The sequence below is a fragment of the Electrona antarctica genome, assembly GCF_951216825.1.
Source record: "Electrona antarctica genome assembly, chromosome: 5".
Classification (NCBI taxonomy): domain Eukaryota; kingdom Metazoa; phylum Chordata; class Actinopteri; order Myctophiformes; family Myctophidae; genus Electrona; species Electrona antarctica.
Window position 1 is genome coordinate 13,437,491 of NC_136810.1, and position 19,187 is coordinate 13,456,677.

Consider the following 19,187-nt stretch of genomic DNA (forward strand, 5'->3'; position numbering starts at 1 on the left):
AAGGGCACTTTTTATAGTTTCATATAGATCTTTGGAGTAAATGTTCATCTATTTCTGGTGGAGCATAACATCAGTGTGTATACATACATACAGTGCACAGAATTGGCTAAAATACGTATTCTAATTATCACTAAGCAAATGTTTGTGCTTCAGGATAAAGGTTATTTTAGCTGAATACAGTATACACAAATTATTTATCTTCAATCATTGTGAGATTACGCCCTCTAGTGTTAATTTGTGGAACATACATACACACATGATGGTGAAGTAAACATGGATGATGCTTAGGTTACAGAGAGTGGAAAAGGTAGAACATTAGTTCACAGTTCAGTATTCATCATGAAATGGATATTCAGGATGGTCACTCCACCTGTGGCAAGAAGACAATGGTACTGGGTTACTGACTCACTGACTGTGATGATATCATTATTATTATTATTTGAAGAAACAAAAACAAAAAAAAGAACTAGAGCGGTGCCCGTTGACGCCTCTACAGCATTGCCCGTTGGGCAATGGCCTACTTGGAATGATGCAAGTTGGAAATACATGCCCCACCCACATATTATGTCTGTGTCCCTTTTATGCCCATATATGGAGTTCTTTGTCAGGCATGCCCAAATATGGAGTCTATTGCACACGTCAGAATGATGTCAGAACAGGCCAGCATATGGACACTGGGCAGGGGCTGGATGGATGGTAACCGCAAGGTTGCCTGTTCGAACCCCGGCTCCCCCAGAGTTAGTGTCGAAGTGTCCTTGAGCAAGACACTGAACCCCTAATTGCTCCCGATGTGCTGGCTAGTGCCTTGCATGGTTTCTGCCGCCATCGGTGTATGAATGTGTGTGTGTGAATGGGTGAATTGATGCACAATCTATGTAAAGCGCCTTGGATAAAGGTGTTATATAAATGCACCATTTACCATTTACCATTTAACCGTGGGTCCGACCGACTTGACACCGGGCACTGTCGTGGGGTGGAACGTGTGTGTCGAATTTGAAGTCGGTGGGGCGAACGGTTCTCGAGTTACGTGGATTGCAGACGTACAGACGTACGTACACATGTACACACAGAGACTTGGTGCATTTATAGTTAGATAAAACTATGGCTGTATGGCACAATGAAAAGTGGTTCTCAAAGTGGGGTCCGGGGACCCACAGGGGTCCTTGGGGGGGTTCTATAGGGGGTCCCTAGCAAAGTTACTCAATGACTACATATGTCATCCATTTATGTTTAGTTATCATCAAATTTAAGCAGCTTAGTAGGTATACTTACATCAGCAGCTCCACAAAACGAATGTTTTTGTTCAGTGCTTCAATAGCTTTCATTTCATCGTCAGTGAGTGAAAAATCAAATATCTGTAGCAAAGCAAAAATAAGTTAATCAAACACATTTCTCATTTTCTTGTGGTGCCTACTTTTAACCAATAATGTTAGCACTTTACACGCACACATCCATGCAAGGCACCAACCTGCTCATCAGGAACAGTTGGGCTTTCTCAATGTCTTGCTCAAGGACACTTCAGCACTACTTCAGCACTAACTCAGGGGGAACCAGTGTTCGAACCGGGACATTTATGAGTCCCTGTAGTGGCCACTCTACCTTGAGCCACTACCACCCCTTATTAACAATCATGTTTCTGATGCAATAATAGGCCTACACATGTATTAGAAATAATAATAATGCAAATAATTGAATTGACAGAAGAGGAAGGTGTTGATGTCTGTCCTAGAGTTGTCCCGATCGGATTCGGAAATCGGCTCCGATCACATGATTTTCAAAAGATCGGAATCGGGGAGAAAAGTTTGTATTTTTAATTGTAAATCTCAAAGAAAGAAACAAGATTGAGATTTGAGATTGAGATTTTGTAAAAACTGTTGTGTTTATGCTAGTTGTTTTCCTTCTGGTCCCAGTCAGAGATCATCAAACAAAGACTAGTCACACTCAGAGGCGTGAAAGACACCTATTATGAAAACAAAGGAAATGCAACCCCCGCTATGCATGATGGCCTAGGTTAGCCTGGCTAATAAGCCAGACTAATATCACACAACACTGTCGCGGTATATTAGTCTGGGCTGGCTCCACTTGGATTTCATTTCCCGGGGGGCGGGTTCAAACATTTTCTCTTTGACGCAATTGGTCAGAGCTACTGTCAGTCAAAGGTCTCAAGCATTGAACGTCACTGTACCAAAGCCCGCCCATATTGCATACCGTGTCCCGATTGGCCCGACCTGTTCTCGGTTGTAGGAAAGAGGCGTGCTACTGAGCCTCGCCAGACCCTAATCCGCTGGCAGGCAAAAAATGTTTTGCCAACGGCTGATTCGGTCTGGTTTATTAACCAGGCTAGGCCTAGGTGTCTGTAGTACTCTCTCTGAATTAGAGAGATACTCTTTAAGAGTTTTAACTTGACCTCAGTTCTATAAGCTGTAGAAATTGTATTCACTCTAATTCATGGGTTTTCAACAGGTGGTTCGTGGACCACTGGTGGTCCGTGGAGGTATTGCATGTGGTCCCTGACCATGCATTTAGTAATGTAGGATTTGTTGATTTGTTTTAAATGTTCTTTCCACTAGTTGAGAAACCGTGAACTGAATGACCTGGTGACCTCGTAGTCATTTACTGACAAGTTGGAGTTCAAGAAATTGAACAGAAAAATAATCTCAATAAGGGGGAAGTGCACCGGATTGTCTCATTGAGTCATTATTATTAGGACATTTTACCAGTAGTAGTCAACGGTTGAGAAACACAATAGTGGTCCCCAGGTTGATTCTAAGTCAGGGTGGTGGTTCCTGGTTCACAATCAGTTGAAAACCCCTGCTCTAATTAACCAATACATCATTATGTTGCTATGATTTCATGCTTTCAAGAAAAAAACACAATGACGGTCATTCTAATAAAAGTATAGTCACATTTTGCCTTTCAATAATCGAAAGGCACCACAACAAACTACACTAGAGTGACATACATTAGGATATTTGCTATTGTGATATGGCATAAGTGTTATATAAAAATATAAAGATCGGACCGGGAAAGATCGGTATCGGTCTCAAAATCAAATGATCGGAATCGGATCGGGAGCAAAAAAACGTGATCGGGACATCCCTAGTCTGTCCTTAATATGTTCACCGACTGTCCTACTTCTGAAGAAAGCAAAGAGCGGAGGTAGGAGGGGGAGGTGCATGTCAGAACCCATCATAAATCAATCATAAGCCGTCAACCTGTCACGCTATCATGGGCATCATAAATCAGAGACAGATGAGCGTGTGCACACATCTTCTGGGCAGCAGTGGCTCAGGAGGCACCTTTCTCTGTGCCTCCTGGCTGTGTGCTCAAGTGTCCTTGGGCAAAACACTGAACCCCTAACTGCTCCTGATGAGCAGGTTGCTCCTGATGAGCAGGTTGGTGCCTTGCATGGTTTCCTCTGCCGTGAATGCATGTGTTGAATGGTAACCCATTCACACACGGCAGTGTGTGTGTGTGTGTGTGTGTGTGTGTGTGTGTCTGTGTGTGTGTGTGTGTGTGTGTGTGTGTGTGTGTGTGTGTGTGTGTGTGTGTGTGTGTGTGTGTGCGTGTGTGTGTGTGTGTGTGAGAGACTGGGTGATTGTGTGTGTGATGGTGAATGTAAGGTATTGTAACGTGCTTTGGATAAAGGCGCTATAATGTATAAATGCACCATTCACTGTAGAATCCAAATCCATGTGCAGGATAAAGATTAAAGCTACACTATCACTTTGTAGTAAATAAAATGTCATTTTGACAATCTGTATGGTAGAGTATGTTAATACAATATAAACTAACCCAATTTAGGTTGTAGACATTTAGGGTGCGTTCGGAAATACCGCACCGGATTGCACTCAGCTATAGTTTGCATTGCACAGTGTGCTATTTCCGAACGCGCCTTAGATCATCAGGAATGAGACCATTCATCATAATATAAATCATGCTTGCCATCACATACACGTGCATGCACATGAACTCACATGCACAACGTGCCCCATGCACTCCCACACCAATAATAATAACTAAGTACTCACTACTGTGAAAACATGTGAAAGTGAAGTTACAGGGATGAAATCTCATGTAATGGGTAGGTTAAAGCTCCGCTGAACGTACTTGACCGTTGTGTATGATGCGGTCAGGGTTGAAGCTCTTGGGGATGACCACCACTCCTCTCTGCACGTTGAAGCGCAGTGCCACCTGGGCGCTGCTCTTCTGGTACTTTTTCCCAATGGCCACAAGCAGCTTGTCTTCCAACAACGGAGGACATTTCAGATTCACCCTATGGGGGGAGACAACACAAAATAGTAAACAACCGTCCCGTAACACTAGTTGGTGGTCTCTAAAGCCAAAATCCCAAGACCGGCCTGCAACAAGTCCAGGTGCTCCTTTGAGAACTAGCCCAGAATATTAATGTGCATCCCTGCTTATATGAGACAATTTAAAATGAAACTTCTATGAGTTTAGAGTTTAGAGTTTTATTAGGATCCCCATTAGCTGGTGCATAGCAGCAGCTAATCTTCCTGGGGTCCACACAGAAGATAAAAACATGACATTCGACATGAATGACATTACAGGACAATGATATATGAATAAAATAAAATAAAAAATATTTGATCAACAATTTCCTCATCAGTGCTGACATAATGAAGTGACATTATTCTGGTATTCTAGAGTGTCTCAGCCCTTTGGTCGCCGGTCACCTATATTAAGGCGTCTTACTGGGTAGATTGTTACTTATCACCATGAAACTTCCCCAGTTGATTACTTACATGAAGACAATGATTGATTGTATTACAATTTTTTTTTAAATATGCAAATGAGGCATTATATAGGAAAACATGCAAAAAAATAGAAAAAGCTACTACTGTGGAAGGGTTATCATATATTATATTAATTTACTTTGAATTGATATTGATCCTATAAACAATTGAATATATAGGTATAGTTTTGCCCACTCAATTCATAATAAACATTCCAATTTTGGAGCTCTGGCTCATGGACTAAGAACCAAAACAAACTGAACTGGTTCCCATTGGGAACCAACCGGTGGAAAGGGGTCCAAGTGTCAAACCGAAACCTATAGATACAATTTACAATCATAATTATGTAAGTGTGGCAGAGCTCATAGGGATGACCCTTTGGCTTAGTGGAGATGTTGGCTTTCCACGTGGGAGACCTGGGTTCGATTCCCGGGTGTTACATAAAGCTAAGAACATCCATCTAACAGCAGAATATGAATATCTGTACAATGAAACTATGCAAATATACTATAGAGGCTAGTTTAAATGCCAGTAAATAGTACTAAATACTACATCAAAGGTTTTAAAGTCCATAGTGAGGTTCGTACCATGAGGCATCTCTGGAGGTGCCGATGGGACTGTATCCTACAATGACGATGTCATTCTGACGACAGAACTCCAAGAGCTTCGGCTGTGTGAAGTACGGATGGCATTCAACCTGAATGAGGGAAAATGCATGTTGTTAATGCAATACCAGTGTTCATGGCGAAAAATGTTCGTCAACGACCTTTTTTCACGGAGGAAAACTAAATAAGAACTAAGCTATGATGACTAAGACCAAAACTAAATATATTGACAATACAATCTAGACTAAATGTTAGGGAATTGTTGTGTTGGCTCAGGTGTTGATGCTCTGAAAATAGCAGATCTACAAGCTGCGATGCATTGTGAGCTTGTAGATCGGCTATTTGTTTTGCATGCAACCAAATATAATACCAGGCATCAGATGCTATCAAGGCTTGCCAAAAAAACATTGTTGACAAAATAAACTAACTAATATCACTAACTTGTGATATTTAGTCGACTGAATCTAAAACATTTCAGATGAAAAAATATATGACTAATTCAAGATGTGCTGTCAAAATTAACACGCAATGTACTGTACTAGTAGGCTATATGTCCACTTGCCGCTTGTACTACACAAAAGTCACAACGGTGTAGTGATCTGCATGTCCACAGCGGTGTGGCTGAAAGAGAAGCAGCAGTGCACCTGGTTGGACACAGGCCTGTGTCTGAGACCTGGCTTGTTCAGCAGCAGCTCCAGCTGTCTACGGTTGAAGTTGGACACTCCGAGAGATCGGACCAGCCCCGCGTCCTTACACTCCTCTAAAGCCTGTGCATGGAGAGACAAACGTCATATCCTCATCAGAGATAGAACCATGATGCGGCTGATGCCAGACCTCACACACCTCACACAGGGCAGGGATGTCATTTGGGCTCACAGGGGATATGGCAATTATTGCCAGCCCCTAGCAATTTGCATTTAACCTCAAATTCTGTTCTTTTATGCATTACTCCTGCACTTTTATTTTCCCATTGAGAACGGAAACCCCTATGTGTAACTATACCTTTCAAGACGGGAACCTATTTTTGGGTAGTTTTTTTTTGTAATTTTTGAATAAATATTTGAAGTTTTTCAAAAAACTTAGGTCAGGATTTAGAAGGCGTTTTTAGAATCGGCCTCGGTCAGGCCAAAATGTGTTAAACAGATCCGTCTGTCCGTCCATCTACAGTACATGTGACGTGATGCACATCACGTATGTTTTCTTGTAAACCCTACTTTCATGTCATTATACAGTATGTGAAATTGTATTTCAATTTAGTTAGCTCTTTTTCAAAAACTGCAAAAACGCGTTGTGACGCTACATGTTATTGTCAGCTTTTAGAGCTGCTATTTTTTTTAAATAGGGCTGACGTGGCTGAAGTTTGCCACCCATTATTAGTTATTCTGAAATCTGCACTCAGAGATAAAAGGTGATGAACTAAACAGATAAAGGAGGAAAAATACAGAAGACAGAACTTTGAACAAAATTAATGTATAGCTGAAGTCTCCTATTTATGGCATCGTCCTTGACGCGTCCCCGTTTTTACTACCCACTTTGGCACCAGTGAGGGGTGGGAGGGGCTAGCCCACACCGGGCCCGCAGCAGTCAGCACACAGAAGTCAATGCAGAGGCTGTGTTATGTGGAACGTGAAGCACAACGGAGCTGCGCTTATGAGAAACAACACAAATAAAAACTTCTGTGAAAACAGAAGCCCAACACTTGGATAAAGGAAACATTCAGTACAAATGTCCAGTTTGCTAATTCACAACTACTACTAGCCTACTTTGGTGTTGAAACTTAGAATTTCTCAGAAATGTACGCTATGTGGGGATTATCTGACAAGGTTAAACCTTACATAGGCTATACTAAAGCATACTAAATTGGTCAATATAAGTAAAATAATATAGCATTTCCATAGGAGTATCTTTTTGTATTTTTCCAAGAAGAATACAGCCAGTAGCATATTTGAAATAACTAAAACATTATAACTCATTTACCTCAGAATGTTTTCATTCTGGATAAAATCATAAAAATGGTCTATGGTCTAATCTAATGGAATAAATGGATGATCAGATGCAGGAGTTTTCACGACTCATCTAACTGTAACTAGGACCGTCACCTTGCCCCCCCGCCCCTCCCACACACTTAATCTAAGGCTTTTGCTAAGACTATGCTGTTAACTGCAAGAGAGGTCAAGAGAGGTAATTGATTTGAGTGAAAGCGGAAGATTGTTCCAGTTAATATAGCAATATAATTTTACAATTTACTGTAGGCATTTAGCAGATGCTCTTAACCAGAGTGACTTACAATAAGCAACGTAACCACACATCAAATGCAGAGAGACAGTAAACTAGGATCTCACGAGTAAGCCATACTTTTATACGCCATTCAGCCATTCAAAAGTAGCCGATCTACAAGCTTTGTGAGCTTTGTGAGCTATTTTCGAATAATTGTGTGATTTTCTATTTTACATTTTGAAAAGATTTAACCAACATCTTCTCGTATGGGGCCTGTCCCTGGCACAAGGTCCTTTCAAATGAGGTTTAGCAGCCAAATACATATCAATTTGGGGGTCCGTGACAATGGAAATGTTTGGGAACCACTGCACGAGGGAGTGAGGTAGGGTTCACTCTGAAGTGATGGTCTGAGGGGTGTGGCTGTGTGAGTCCGGGGGGTGCGGGATGGTTTGACCCGGTCATAAATCAACCTGTCAATCTATCAAATGGCAGGGGGGGAGGGGAGTCATAAATCACTCACTACATGTCAATCAAATTCACATGCACATGGCTGAACTAATGTGCACACACAATGGAGCCATTTCATTGAAAGGCTCAGGAGGTAGAGCAGGTCGTCCAATGATCCATGGGTCGGTGGATCGAATCCCAGCTCCTCCTGTCTACATGTCGAAGTGTCCTTGGGCAAGACACTGAACCCCAAATTGCTCCCGATGTGCTGGTTGGTACCTTGCATGGCTTCCGCCGCAATCGGTGTATGAATGGGTGAATGAAATGCACATCTATGTAAAGCGCCTTGGATAAAGGCGCTATATAAATGCACTTTATTTGTATTGAATACTCACTGATACGTATTTATGCAACCACTTCACTGACCATTCATATACACACACACACACACCTTTTTGTTTGTTTAATCCAATAGTAGTCTATCACGAGACATTCACAAGACAGACTTCACAAGATATTCTCATATGTCAGAAAATGAAAGCCTTCTGTCAACCAATGAATTTTGGGTGACAGACGTGTGTGCATGGGCCTTACATCTGTGTGTCATATTTGTCATCTCATGTCCTACTGAAAACTAATATTGTAATATTTCTACTCATGCTTCAGTAAAGGCTCTATACAGCAATAGGCAATAGCAGTCCTCAAGTTAATCCTCATGGTTACTTTCCACGACTGCATATGATAAAGTATGGGCTTAAAGGGCCACTTCACCCCTTTTGCAACAAGATCTTATTTTAATGATGTTTGGGAGACAAGAAACACTTTCCTGGGGGGTTTTATGTGGGAAATGTGTGTTTTTAGATATTTCAGTATTTCAAAGTGTCCATGGGCTCCATGATGTCATGGACACTGGACTCACCTCCCAGGTAGCACACAGGTCTGTATGGTGGTAGATGTATAAGCAGAACTCACCTCCCAGGTAGCACACAGGTCTGTATGGTGGTAGATGTATTTAACACTCACCTCCCAGGTAGCACACAGGTCTGTATGGTGGTAGACGTATTTACCACTCACCTCCCAGGTAGCACACAGGTCTGTATGGTGGTAGATGTATTTAACACTCACCTCCCAGGTAGCACACAGGTCTGTATGGTGGTAGATGTATTTAACACTCACCTCCCAGGTAGCACACAGGTCTGTATGGTGGTAGATGTATTTAACACTCACCTCCCAGGTAGCACACAGGTCTGTATGGTGGTAGATGTATTTAACACTCACCTCCCAGGTAGCACACAGGTCTGTATGGTGGTAGATGTAAGCAGAACTCACCTCCCAGGTAGCACACAGGTCTGTATGGTGGTAGATGTATAAGCAGAACTCACCTCCCAGGTAGCACACAGGTCTGTATGGTGGTAGATGTATAAGCAGAACTCACCTCCCAGGTAGCACACAGGTCTGTATGGTGGTAGATGTATAAGCAGAACTCACCTCCCAGGTAGCACACAGGTCTGTATGGTGGTAGATGTATTTAACACTCACCTCCCAGGTAGCACACAGGTCTGTATGGTGGTAGATGTATTTAACACTCACCTCCCAGGTAGCACACAGGTCTGTATGGTGGTAGATGTATAAGCAGAACTCACCTCCCAGGTAGCACACAGGTCTGTATGGTGGTAGATGTATTTACCATTCTTGTCTTTAGGATAGAAATCATCGCCAGGCTGCAGTATGAACACAGACACAATGTTATGTCACTGCATTGGTTATACATCACTGACAAAACACAACATGTTTTCATCCAATGGTAGCAGGTATACAAACCTTGAAGGCCATAGGAAGCTCAATGATGTAGAGGTCTATGTAGTCTAATTTCAGGGCCTTTAATGTTTGTTCCAATGCTGGCCTAACCATCTCTGGCGGATGGAAAGTATTCCACAGCTGAGAGACGCATAAAAGAGGACATTTAAATGAACTTAAACAGATCACAGGATACATCTTATTTCAGCAGCAGTGGCAATAGGTACTGTGGGTAGTCCTACTGTAGGTTGACGGCCACGCTACACCAGGCTTTTCTCACGCGTTTTCTCCCGCGCGTGCGTTTAATTTAGGTCCAGTCCTATTTTAAAAAACGCACGCGCGGGCCACGCGTTTAGGGTAAACGCGCGAGAAAAGCCTGGTGTAGCTTGGCAGATAGGCACTGTAGGCAGGTGGATGGATGGATGGATGGATGGATAACAATAATTAAATATATGATAAAAGTATAATAGTAGAAGTATGAGTGGTAGTAAAGGTTTTAGTGGTAGTAGTACTAGATGTATCAATGGTACAGTAATACAGTATAGTAGTAGCTGTAGTATGTGGTATTCAAATTCACAAGTAGCAGATCTACAAGCTCAAAACGCGTTGTTTCGCAACACGTTTCGAACTTAATCTTCTAGTTTTGAAGATTTTGTGTGACGCTGTTGTATGATCAAGTAGGCCCTACTTAGTAGGGTACAAACACAAAAAGTTAGAATAGGGAGATAAGACATTTATGCCCGTCGACAGCGACGATATAAAGTGATACCTTTCCACAGTAGAAGATGTCTTGTCGTTTGACAGTTCCATCTTCTATCTTGTCTCTGATGGCCTGACCCACTTCATGCTCGTTGAAATACACGAAGGCCCCATCAAAGTGCCTGTAGCCTGCATCTATTGCCAGCTTCACACACTCCCAGGCAGTACCTTTGGGTGTCTGTCAAAAGCCAAAAACACTAGTCAAATATTCATATTTTGAATTTCTGGTGACAAAAACAAAGTTAAAAGCTAAAATCATCGGGTCATGGGGACAGCTGGAGAAACTGGCCCAGGTCCAGGACCGGGATGCCCGAAGAGCACAAGTTTGTTCGTGGCCTATGCCCAAAGTTGGGCTATTTTTTATCAATCTGATAAGGATATTTAATTTGTATGTGTCGATATGGTTAGTGTGCCTGTGCCTCTAGGAGCTAGTATGTCTCATGCCTGAGAGCCATTGTTTTAGTTTTTGACTATTATTACCACCAATTCACATATTTCTTCCCCTCAAGATAGTCTGCCACATGGTTTTGTTGTTACACACATTGTGCATAAATGTCACAACAACCCTGGAAGCCACATCTGACGGCTGACATGATGACGGAAGGCGTAAACCCACACTGTGTATCTGTGTTTAAACAGAAGAATATATCTGGAACCTTGCTCTAAGCATTTCCGACGCTTGTAAGATCTCTTCTTTGGAGATTATAAACCCAAATGTTATTTTTTATAAGAGGTGTCATCTGTTTATTGATGCAATTAATCCATATCTGACAGATAGATATTCCAGACCCACAGGAACGCGCCCAGGGCCGGTTCCGGCATGCCGTGCTCGTGCTCAGACACAGCCAGCCAGCAACCCACCCACCCACACACATAGCTCCGTAAGGGAGTGGTTGCACCACTCAAAAACGATTACAGCTCGATTACATGAAGCACACTTGCACTTGAAATAACCCAAACTTAAAGTTAGAAGTTAGAACTATTATTATATGGGGTGGTGTGTAATGGTATTCACTTTAGCAATATAAACAGCTCCGCTTCTACACTGGAGTTAAAATATTAGAATGTTATTATAATCATAATCATCAATATTTACAACTCTCACTCACCGTTCTGGGGTCCCCGTAGGTGCCCAATCCGAGTAGAGGAATACGATTGCCATCACTCAGAGGAACGGTGTTGTTGTGTGCGTTCACATTCATCATGTCTGTGAATGCAAATGCAGAGCTGCCAAAGGCGGCTCACACTATCTATACTCCCTGATGAGTGATGTATTAAACAAAAACAAACCAACCTTTGAACTTGAATGCAAAAGCCCTCCTCTGCAGTGGTGTAATGTAACTACATTTACTCAAGTACTGTATAGGTACAACTTTAGTGGAGTATTTCCAATTTTCAATACTTTAATTCTACTCCACTATTCCCTCTCTGAGGGGGTGTACTGCACTTTTACATTAACCACTTAAGCCCTATATATTTTTTGAAAATAGCAGATTCACGGTTGGATCCACAAGCTCAAAATGTGTCGCAGCTTAATTGTTGATACAGTATGCTATTCAAAAGATTTTTATACATTTTCAAAACTTGAAATGGGATATTCTGCAGAATGAGTACTTTTACTTTTGGTACTTTAAGTACATTTTGATGCCGATACTTTTGTACTTTTACTAAGGTGAATTGTGAATACCAGACTTTTACTTGAAACATTGTATTTACATTATGGTATTTCTTATGAATAGTCCATGTACCATCTTAGTTATGACACCTATGTATCTGATACAAGACACATCTTGTTGTCCAAATACATCAATAATATTCATTATTGATATGAGATGCATCTGTTAGATGCCTACAGTAAGGTCATCCTTTATTCTGAATTTCTTGTCCTATTTTGCACGGTTCCTTACTTAAAGCTGCTATAAGCAATAATATGTCAACATTTTAATTACCTTTTTATTTATTATTTTTTTGGTATTCAGACAGCCAGCAATGGGTAGAACGCTCCCCCAAAAAAAGTAGTCTCTGTGACACATCTAGGGGCCACAATCTGCATTCAAAGATTGCGGCCCCTAGATGTGTCACAGAGACTAAATTGTTTTTGGGAGCGTTCTACCCATTGCTGGCTGTCGGAATATCAAAAAATACAAATGGAACCATTTGTATGGACCCTAGCGGGTCCATTTGGTTCCATTTGTACACTCTCAGAGTTAAATTAACATTGATTTTACAATATAAATTGGGGGTCCCAGAGATAGAAATGCCATTAAATCAGGGGTCCGTAGCATAATGCGTGTTAAACTGGGTGTCCATGAAATTAACATGTTTCGGAATCACTGCTAGAGCCGTAAAAATCCTCCCTTATCGGGGTCACATGGCATATGTTTTCAAATGGGGGGTCCATGGCCTAATAAATGTTGATTTGGGGGTCCTTGACACCAAAAAGTTTGGGAACCACTGCTATAGGTGTCCCCAGCAAAATGAGGAACAATCTTTAAAGTGTAAGTGATATATTATTTTTTGTTAAAATACAGGCATGTATTTTCGAGTAGGATGCCAATTTAATTTGTTCATAAGGAGAGATAACTTTAGGCTAGAGATAACTATATGGACACAGAATTAACAGGTGAAACTGGAAATGATGAAACAAAACAATGATGAGTGAAGTGACAAAACTGGAACTGGAACAAACTGATAAATGATCTTTTGGGGGTTCTCTCTCCTGATTGGATGATTCTTTTCTTTTTTTCCTCTTTTTTTCTACCCGCTTTTTCTGGTTTTAAATAAGAACAAAATATGTATGTTTTTGGTAATATTAGTTCAGTTATATTATCATTAAAATGTGTGTGTTTTGCCAATTATTTGGGGGACCCAACATACCTCGAAACCCCAATCATCACGTCCCAGTAGCTGGCCTCGTTCCACAGGTTGAGAATCGCAGGGTTGAACGCCCCTCCCATCACAGTGCACTGTGCTTGACCCCGCCCCCGTCTCGTACCGCATCGTGCGGTGCCCAAAAATGATCATTATGTAGCCAGATAGATTCACGCACAACAAACGCACGGAACATCTCTGAATCGTATAGCTCTGAATACCTAGACCTACCGCACTTCGCACTAAAACGAAGCCTCAAAGCACTGCTGTGTTATTGATATCATTGCTATTATGAATTATTCGCTGCGCGTTTGCATGCTCGTTTCATGAACAGAATCGAAGAAGGGAACATTTTTCTCAAAGGCTTTCAAACCGCCTTTTTGCTGCGAAAAGACACGGATCTGTACAAAAAGGAGTGCTTGTGTGTTGAAGCTTAAACGGATGCATGGATGGATGTGTAATCGGTCAAGGTTTTATGAGAGAGAGAGAGAGGTGCGTCGATCTTACTCTTATAGCTCGCTGACTTCACTTGCTTTGCTTGGCAGTCAGTCAGTCAGTTTGTGGATATTATTGTCTTGCAAGGAGGCGACATCATCGTAAAGCAGCAGCGTGCACAGCTTGCTTGTTGGATGTAAAAATGGATGTGCAGGGTGCAGGAGAACACCATGCACTACTAGACTCCCTGGATGCTGTGATCATAGTGGAGAATGAAGCGGAGAGCATGCCCGTGCACGACGAGAACAAGTCCATCGGCGGGGTGTCCAGCAGTCTGAACCTGCTGGACCACTGTCCTGTTTGCCATTTGAACTTCCACAGCCGAGAGCCCAAACTTCTACCGTGTCTGCATTCTTTCTGTAAGAAATGCTTGCCGTCTCCCTCCAGGAACCTGGCCATGGTTGATCCGCCCCCAAGCTCCCACCAGCTTGATGGGAGCATCACCAAACCACGTGAGTCACTTGTTTACAAACTATTAGTCATATTTATTTGATGATGTTGTGTTTAAAGGTGGTGTAGGCCTGTAATATCAGGCGTTTCCCAGCTCTTTTGTCACAGAAAATGCATTTTCAGGTTGGGAATCTGATCCAATTCATCCAAACGGGAGACACAACTCACACAGGTGAGGATACAAGTGAAATTGGAACTTAAGTGATGAAACGTTAACCTGACTACGCCAGATCATGGAAGAGACTATACAGAGACGCTTATACTGCCCCCATTTGGCAGAGTCAGGTTAATGAAACGTATACATTTATACATACATACTCTCTCCTGATTGGATGAAGTTGGTGTCCCACTAGCTCCTTTCGGAACCCTACGTTAAAGTTTCTGACATTTTGATGACTTTACGTAGGGTTCCTTATCATCGACTTCAAGCGACATGGGATGCAATCTGATTTACCCTGACTTACCCCTGTGCTGCGGTGTGGCTATGACGCTGACATATTCCAAAAGAAGCATATGAACGCTATAGGAGACAACGAACCCTCTCGCCCCCCCCCCCCCCCCCCCCCGCCGCGAACGGCTCAGAAGCCGTTAAGTATTTTTAATGTTTGTACGACCGTTTTGGCAGCTCTCTTCCTTCCTTCCTTGACTTCCTTATTGACATCCTATTGTACCGCCTCCATCACCGTGGCTGGCTACTTGCGACAGAGCGCCGGAACTGGCTATCTGCGCGTTCCTGCCTCTGTCGCAGGTAGCCAGCTACGGTGATGGAGGCGGTACAATAGGATGTCAATAAGGAAGTCAAGGAAGGAAGGAAGAGAGCTGCCAAAACGGTCGTACAAACATTAAAAATACTTAACGGCTTCTGAGCCGTTCGGGGGGGGGGGGTGAGAGGGTTCGTTGTATCCTATAGAAATGATATGCTTCTTTTGGAATATGTCAGCGTGACACCCACAGCGCAGCACAGGGGTAAATCAGATTGCATCCCATGTCGCTTGAAGCCGGTGATACCGGACCCTACGGGGTAGGGGTCCAAAGGAGCTCAACCCGGGGGGTCCGGAGACGGGCTAGTGTCCCACCTGATTATGTTCTGTTTATTAAAGAGCCTGGCCCTGAGACATGACACCCCATGTCACCCCGCTCCATGCCATGTTGTTGAACAAACAAACGTATTTATCAGAATTATAGTCAGAGCTGTGACATTTTAACAAAAATACTTTTTGTTTTAAGCATGAAATTACACTAGCCTGCCATTAAACCTGTGCTCTTCCTTCCAGCATTTTTGCAACAAAGTGTACGATTGTGAAAGACAATACTGTCTGGGAGAAATACTTGTGTGTGAACTGGCTTGTCTGACTTCATGTCTGTCATCTTCTCACACATTCTTCATGTTGTAACTTGAGGAATGGAAGCCATGCCTACTGTCAACTACTGTTGCCACCATTACCCCGTCACACACTAGTGCAGTCCTCTTTCTTTCTTTATCTTTTTACAGATGGCTTGAAAAGCCAGCTGTCAAGTCAACAAACACCCAGAGGACTATAGTGGCAATCAGAGTAATCTAGTAAGAGAGTAATGACACTCCCGTTGACTCTCATTGTAACAATGGAATGCAGAAGTGCTCATTCTATCTCAATGGAATAGTTCCAGCCATAGGAGCAATGTTTGGAACTATCGCCCATAGGCACCCGCTTTGCGGAGAGATCAAAGCGTGTTACCACTCTCTTACTACATTACTCTGGTGGCAATGTAGTGCCGAGATTTTCATGATTGGCTGGCCTTTAAAGCCCGAATCTGCCCGACATCGGGCAGATTCAAACTGTTCTCGTATACGATTGCCTGGTCTGCGCTGGCCATGATTCACATTGGCCTCGATTCTTCCGCACCCGAGTACACTTCATTCAACGCTTTCACATTGCAGCTATCCGTATCCGAGTACACTTCAATCTGTCCCGAGACTACCTCCATGTGGTCCCGGGAACGGTCGGTACGCAGCATTCACACTACAACAACATCTGCCAAGTGGTCCTAGTGCGCACCGGGGACCATAGTGTGAATCTGCCATAAGCCCTATACAGCCAATGCCAGGGAGACTAACCGGGCAGATTCACACTATGGTCCTGGGTGTGCACTCGGGACCACTTGGTAGATGTTGTGGTAGTGTGAATGCTGCGTACCGTTCCCGGGAGCGGATCACCCAACCAGTGAAGTGTACTCCGACATGGATCGCTGCAATGTGAAAGCCACTATTACAGTTGAATGAAGTGTACTCGGGTGCGGAAGAATCAAGGCCAATGTGAATCATGGCCAGCCGGGACAGGCAATCTTATTCAGGAGCAGTTCGAATCAATCGGACTCAGTGTGAATCTGCCCCATGCCCTATACACCCCGTTCGTTCAGACCAAAAAAAGCCTATGCACCGCTCAGACAAGTAGGCACCTGTAAATTACATTTCATTTCGAGTTTCATTTCAAGGACCTCCAGTTTTGACATACATTTTAGGCCAGTGGTTCTCCATCTTCATTGGCTTCATTGGCTTTCCCTGATTTCTGAATCCAAAGATGTGAATCATTGGTTTCTTTCAAAACTGGCCTGAAAAAGCAAAGGCTATATCAGGAAACTACAAATCGAGTTGGATATTATTCCAACTGCATTCCACCCTTTTCTCCTCTGTAAATATACTAGGCCTATAAGTATTTTTTTACGTACCCTAGGGGTCACTGGGAGAACATGCAAACTCCACCTAGGGTATGGGCGGCCTATTTGTATTGGTTGATATGTATTATTAAATTCTTTACTGTACCTACCTACCTACCTACGTGCTTTTTTCATGTTGGACTAATAGTATTCAAATCAATCAATCAAAACCCACTTTACTGTACCTGACTACATTTTGTTTAGAAAACTGCAACAGAAAACCATAGCTAGAATATGATTCAGTCAATGAATAAATGATAACCCAAACCCACCTTATGAAAATGATAACGTTACAAATAAGAAATGGAGTGAAAAATTTGCAATTAGTGGCTCACTAGTAGATTTCCTTTATACTATGATCATAACATTTCAGTTCACCACAATTTAAAGCCCTATTCATACTCCAGTTTTAGGTGATAAGATGACCATCTCTCTTGTTTTTACTAACCACCGTTAGTGGTCACCTTATCACCTAAAACTGGAGTATGAATAGGCCTTGAGTGTTTTGATGTAAATATCCATCCATCCATCCATCTTCAACCGCTTATCTGTAGTCGGTGGGTCGCGGGGGCAACAGCTCCACCAGAGAGCTCCAGACCTCCCTCTCCAGAGCAACATTAGTGACTTCCTCCTGGGGGATCCCGAGACGTTCCAAGGCCAGTGAGTCGATGTAATCCCTCCGTCTGCCCCGGGGTCTCCTCCCAGTGGGAAGTGCATCGAGGACCTCCCTAGGGAGACGCTCGAGAGGCATCCTAACCAGATGCCCGAGCCACCTAAGCTGGCTCCTTTCCAGGCGAAGGAGCAGCGGCTCTACTCCGAGTCTCTCCCGTGTGACTGAACTTCTCACCCTATCTCTAAGGGAGATGCCAGCCACCCGTCGGAGAAAACTCATTTCGGCCGCTTGTATTCGTGACCTTATTCTTTCGGTCATGACCCACACTTCATGACCATAGGTGAGAGTAGACAGAGAGCTTTGCCTTCTGGCTCAACTCTCTTTTCGTCACAACAGTGCGGTATGTAAAATAAAAAAATGACTGATGGCAAATAACTATCGCTTCATATGCAGTAACAGTGACTGTGATTCAACCTGTATACGTTCTTCATTCTCTCTCTCTCTCTCTCTCTCTCTCTCTCTCTCTCTCTCTCTCTCTCTCTCTCTCTCTCTCACTCAGTGAATGTGATTCGCTGTCCGGTGTGCAGACAGGAGTGCATGGAGGTGGATGTGATGGAGAACTTCTTTGTGAAGGACACAGTGGAGACTCCTAGCAGCACTGTGGAGAGAACCATCCAGGTTTGTCACCCGGGCCGGTGTAATAACTGGATGGGGAGCACAATACAGAACCCATGAACCTATGAACCTATAGCCTGGTTTAGCCACTCGCCCTTGAAATCGCAATGCATTAATTTCAGCTGAAATGAATGCAATGCGATTTCAAGGAAAATGTTCAGCGTTTTCTTTTTATTATTATTTGTTTTCTCTCTTTGCTTATCTGGCAAGCCTTCTATCTCTGTGCACTGCACACGGGAGACGGGACGTAGCAAATCGGTCTAGTGTTCCAATTCAATTTGATACCCCCAGGCCATAACTTTCAATTTCACTTGTTTGTCCTTTATCCTGTTCGAGACCTCCGTTACCGAACAAACACTCTATAGCAATGATTACTATCTCAATATAGAGATATTTAACACTGGTTTCAACCAATATCTCCATATTTCAATTTTCTCTTTCCATAAATTGATGCTCTACAATCATCTATATCATCATACAAAAGTGTTGAAAATAGCCAATATACAAGCTCAGAACGTGTCTCGATGCGACACGTTGTGAGCTTGTTTTTTTTTATTTTGTATTACTTTATTGAGTCAATCACATGTACAAATTATTTGTAGCCAATACATTTTCTTTTCACATTTTTTCTACATGTTTCATGTCACTGTTAGCTGACTTTGACCCTTTTTTTTTTTCCTTTTTTTTGTGCACACATACATCCCTTCACCTATTTCAACAAAAAAAACAAAAACCAAAAAAACACAGAAATAAAATGTAAAGAAAGAAAAAAGAAGAGGGTAGGCCCATGTTAGACATGAGCTTGTT

At 42.7% G+C, this 19,187-nt stretch overlaps 2 protein-coding genes across 3 annotated transcripts in view; one reads left to right on the forward strand and one right to left on the reverse strand.

The window, feature by feature from the left end:
- LOC306923857 (aldo-keto reductase family 1 member D1-like) lies at positions 1–13,582 on the reverse strand (the record flags this gene model as incomplete). The annotated part of the gene is made up of 9 exons (XM_079502200.1): positions 1–370; positions 1,273–1,355; positions 4,111–4,276; positions 5,345–5,454; positions 6,007–6,129; positions 9,670–9,747; positions 9,848–9,964; positions 10,593–10,760; positions 13,460–13,582. The coding sequence occupies 9 exons, from the start codon at positions 13,580–13,582 to the stop codon at positions 328–330; spliced, it is 1,011 nt and encodes a 336-aa protein (XP_079358326.1). The 3' UTR covers positions 1–327.
- Positions 13,583–13,643: 61 nt separating this feature from the next.
- The window catches only part of LOC306923275 (transcription intermediary factor 1-alpha-like), a 33,729-nt gene continuing 28,185 nt past the window's right edge, over positions 13,644–19,187 (forward strand). For both annotated transcript variants that reach the window (XM_079501309.1, XM_079501310.1), the window contains exons 1-2: positions 13,644–14,400; positions 18,265–18,383. In XM_079501309.1, the coding sequence (XP_079357435.1) occupies positions 14,091–14,400; positions 18,265–18,383 (429 nt within the window). In that variant the 5' untranslated portion in view covers positions 13,644–14,090. The remainder of the gene's footprint in view (positions 14,401–18,264; positions 18,384–19,187) is intronic.